This window comes from Myotis brandtii, unplaced genomic scaffold (assembly GCF_000412655.1).
Source record: "Myotis brandtii unplaced genomic scaffold, ASM41265v1 scaffold208, whole genome shotgun sequence".
Classification (NCBI taxonomy): domain Eukaryota; kingdom Metazoa; phylum Chordata; class Mammalia; order Chiroptera; family Vespertilionidae; genus Myotis; species Myotis brandtii.
The window spans coordinates 4,204,489-4,207,140 of NW_005357764.1; the positions used below are offsets into that span (position 1 = coordinate 4,204,489).

The following is a 2,652-nucleotide window of genomic DNA, read 5'->3' on the forward strand; positions in this document are numbered from 1 at the left end:
AGGGAAGGTAGGGGAGGGTGGGGGTAAGGGGGAGAGATCAACCAAAGGACTTATATGCATGCATATAAGCCTAACCAATGGACACAGACACCAGAGGGGTGAGGGCATGAGTGGGGAGGCAATGGGGGAATAAGGACACATAGGTAATACCTTAATCAATAAAGAAAAAAAAACATCTTCTCAACACTTGAAAAAAGTCACTAAAAAAATTATCTTTTATGTCACCAAACCATAATTTGAGGCCCCACAATATTGAGAATTGCTGTCAGAACAAATGGTAATACAATTGACTATCTTAATAATTACCAATTACTTATTAACAGTCAGGCAATGTTCTAAGAGCTTTACTACATAGTAACTCATTTATTCCTCAAAACTAGCCTATGACATAGGTTCTATTATTATCCTTATTTTACAAATGTGGAAACTGAGGCACAAAGGGATTAAGTAATTTGCTCAAGGAGTAGTAAAGTGCAGATATGAACTCAGGTAATCTGGCTCTAGAGCAGGGGTGGGCAAACTTTTTGACTCGAGGGCCACAATGGGTTCTTAAACTGGACCGGAGGGCCGGAATAAAAGCATGGATGGAGTGTTTGTGTGAACTAATATAAATTCAAAGTAAACATCATTACATAAAAGGGTATGGTCTTTTTTTTTTTAGTTTTATTCATTTCAAACGGGCCGGATCCAGCCCGCGGGCCATAGTTTGCCCACGGCTGCTCTAGAGTGTCAATGTCTATAGACTTCTGTTGAGACCTTTGAGGAGTAGCCTGTCAATCTCATAAGACACTTACTAGTAAGTAGGCACTATTATTATCGTATTACAGTCAAGAAACTAAAATTTGCCCAAAGTCAGATCACTAATAAGTGATAAAGTCAGGATTATTATCTCATTTGCCTTTCTCTAAAAACCAATTTCTTAACTATTAAGATATAGTGCCTCTCTATATACCCATTAAGAGCAATGAATCCGGAAGCCATTAGATAAATCAGATCAAATTTCACATAAAACTAAAGATCAAACAGGAGTAAGATATATGTCACGGTGTAAACTTAAAGACATATGTTTCCTCAGAAATATAAAATATTGCCTGGCCAGCATGCTTTAGTGGTTGAGCATTGACCTATGAACCAGGAGGTCACGGTTCAATTCCCAGTCAGGGCACATACCCGGGTTGGAGGCTCAGTCCCCAGTGTGGGGTATGCAGAAGGCAGATGATTAATGATTCTCTCTCATCAATGATGTTTCTATCTCTCTTCCCCTCTCCCTTCCTTTCTGAAATCAATAAAAATATATTTTTAAAAAATAAAGAAATATGAAATATCCATTGATTTCTGCCAAGTACTTCCAATTACAATAAGCAAAGACATTTATAAAATGTATCAGTTAATGAGAGAAAAATACACAAATTACATAGTTTAACATAAGAGATAAAATAAATAGATATAATGTTAACTTTGCCTGCCACGTGTACTAAACACCAAATGTAAACTTACCTGCAAGGAGGCAAGACCATGGAGTCTTTCATAAGCACAGATCCAGAAAGCAGGATGTACCAACATCTGGCAATAGTTTCTGAACTATTTAAATAAAAAGTAAATAAATACACACATTCACATGTATATGGATTCAATACAAAGTATAGAACATGAAATATATTCTAGTACTGCAAATCATTACAAATAAAGTAACACAGACCATGTTCACATTCTTCATCTTTGTGCACTAGATCATCACATATGATAGAGATCAACTTAAATATTGTACTATATCTGCATATTAGAAATCCTACTTCTAATAACTATTCTGTATATTGAAGACAATATTATTTGGAATGCACAAATTTATCAATGTTGTATCTTCACTTTCAACTAAATTTAGATAATAATATAATTATTTCTATTCAGTGTTATTCTGAAATACATTCGTTTGTTTGAAGAATAAAATAAAAGAGTATCAGATAACTTAAGTCCGTCAGCATTTTAGTTCAGTTAGATCTCCAGTAAAAACCCAGAATCTTGTTAGATGTTAGTTTATAATCTAAACTAATCTCTTTCGCTCAAATATCTTTATTTACCATACCAATAGTCTTCAATCAATTTTAATATGAAGATTCTAATATGTATAAAAAAAAATCTCCTTTGAGCTAAGAACTGTATATCTATCTGGCTGTCTACTTGACATGTCGTCTTGTATATCTAACAGACAATTCAAACTCAACATGTTTAAAATCTACCTCATCCTCATTTTCTTCAAGCATGGATCTTTTCTATGTCCTCATTGAATGTAGTACCATCTACCATCCAGAAACCCAGGCCTACAAACCATTCTATAAACCACCTAGGGTAAGCTTTCTGGGTCAATTCTAATTGCTTATCATCAGAAGAAAAACATATTGTCAACTTTCCAGAGGGTACTTTAAAGTTCCTTTCTCTCTTTACTGAAGGAAGATGCAAATGGCTGTAAAATTCCCACTTAAGGTTCTTTATTTATTTTTATTTATTTATTTTTCATAAGTACCGAGCGCTAACCGATTGCGCCACTGGAGCTCCATTTTTTAATTAAATCTTTATTGTTCTGATTATTACAGTTGTTCCTCTTTTTTCCCCCCATAGCTCCCCTCCACCCGGTTCCCACCCCACCCTCTGCCC

At 35.0% G+C, this 2,652-nt stretch overlaps 1 protein-coding gene across 1 annotated transcript in view; it reads right to left on the bottom strand.

The window, feature by feature from the left end:
* Positions 1 to 2,652, bottom strand: part of RAPGEF6 (Rap guanine nucleotide exchange factor (GEF) 6) — a 188,132-nt gene that overhangs the window by 163,046 nt on the left and 22,434 nt on the right. The window contains 1 exon segment of the mRNA XM_005865527.2: positions 1,498 to 1,581. Within this exon segment, the coding sequence (XP_005865589.1) occupies positions 1,498 to 1,581 (84 nt within the window).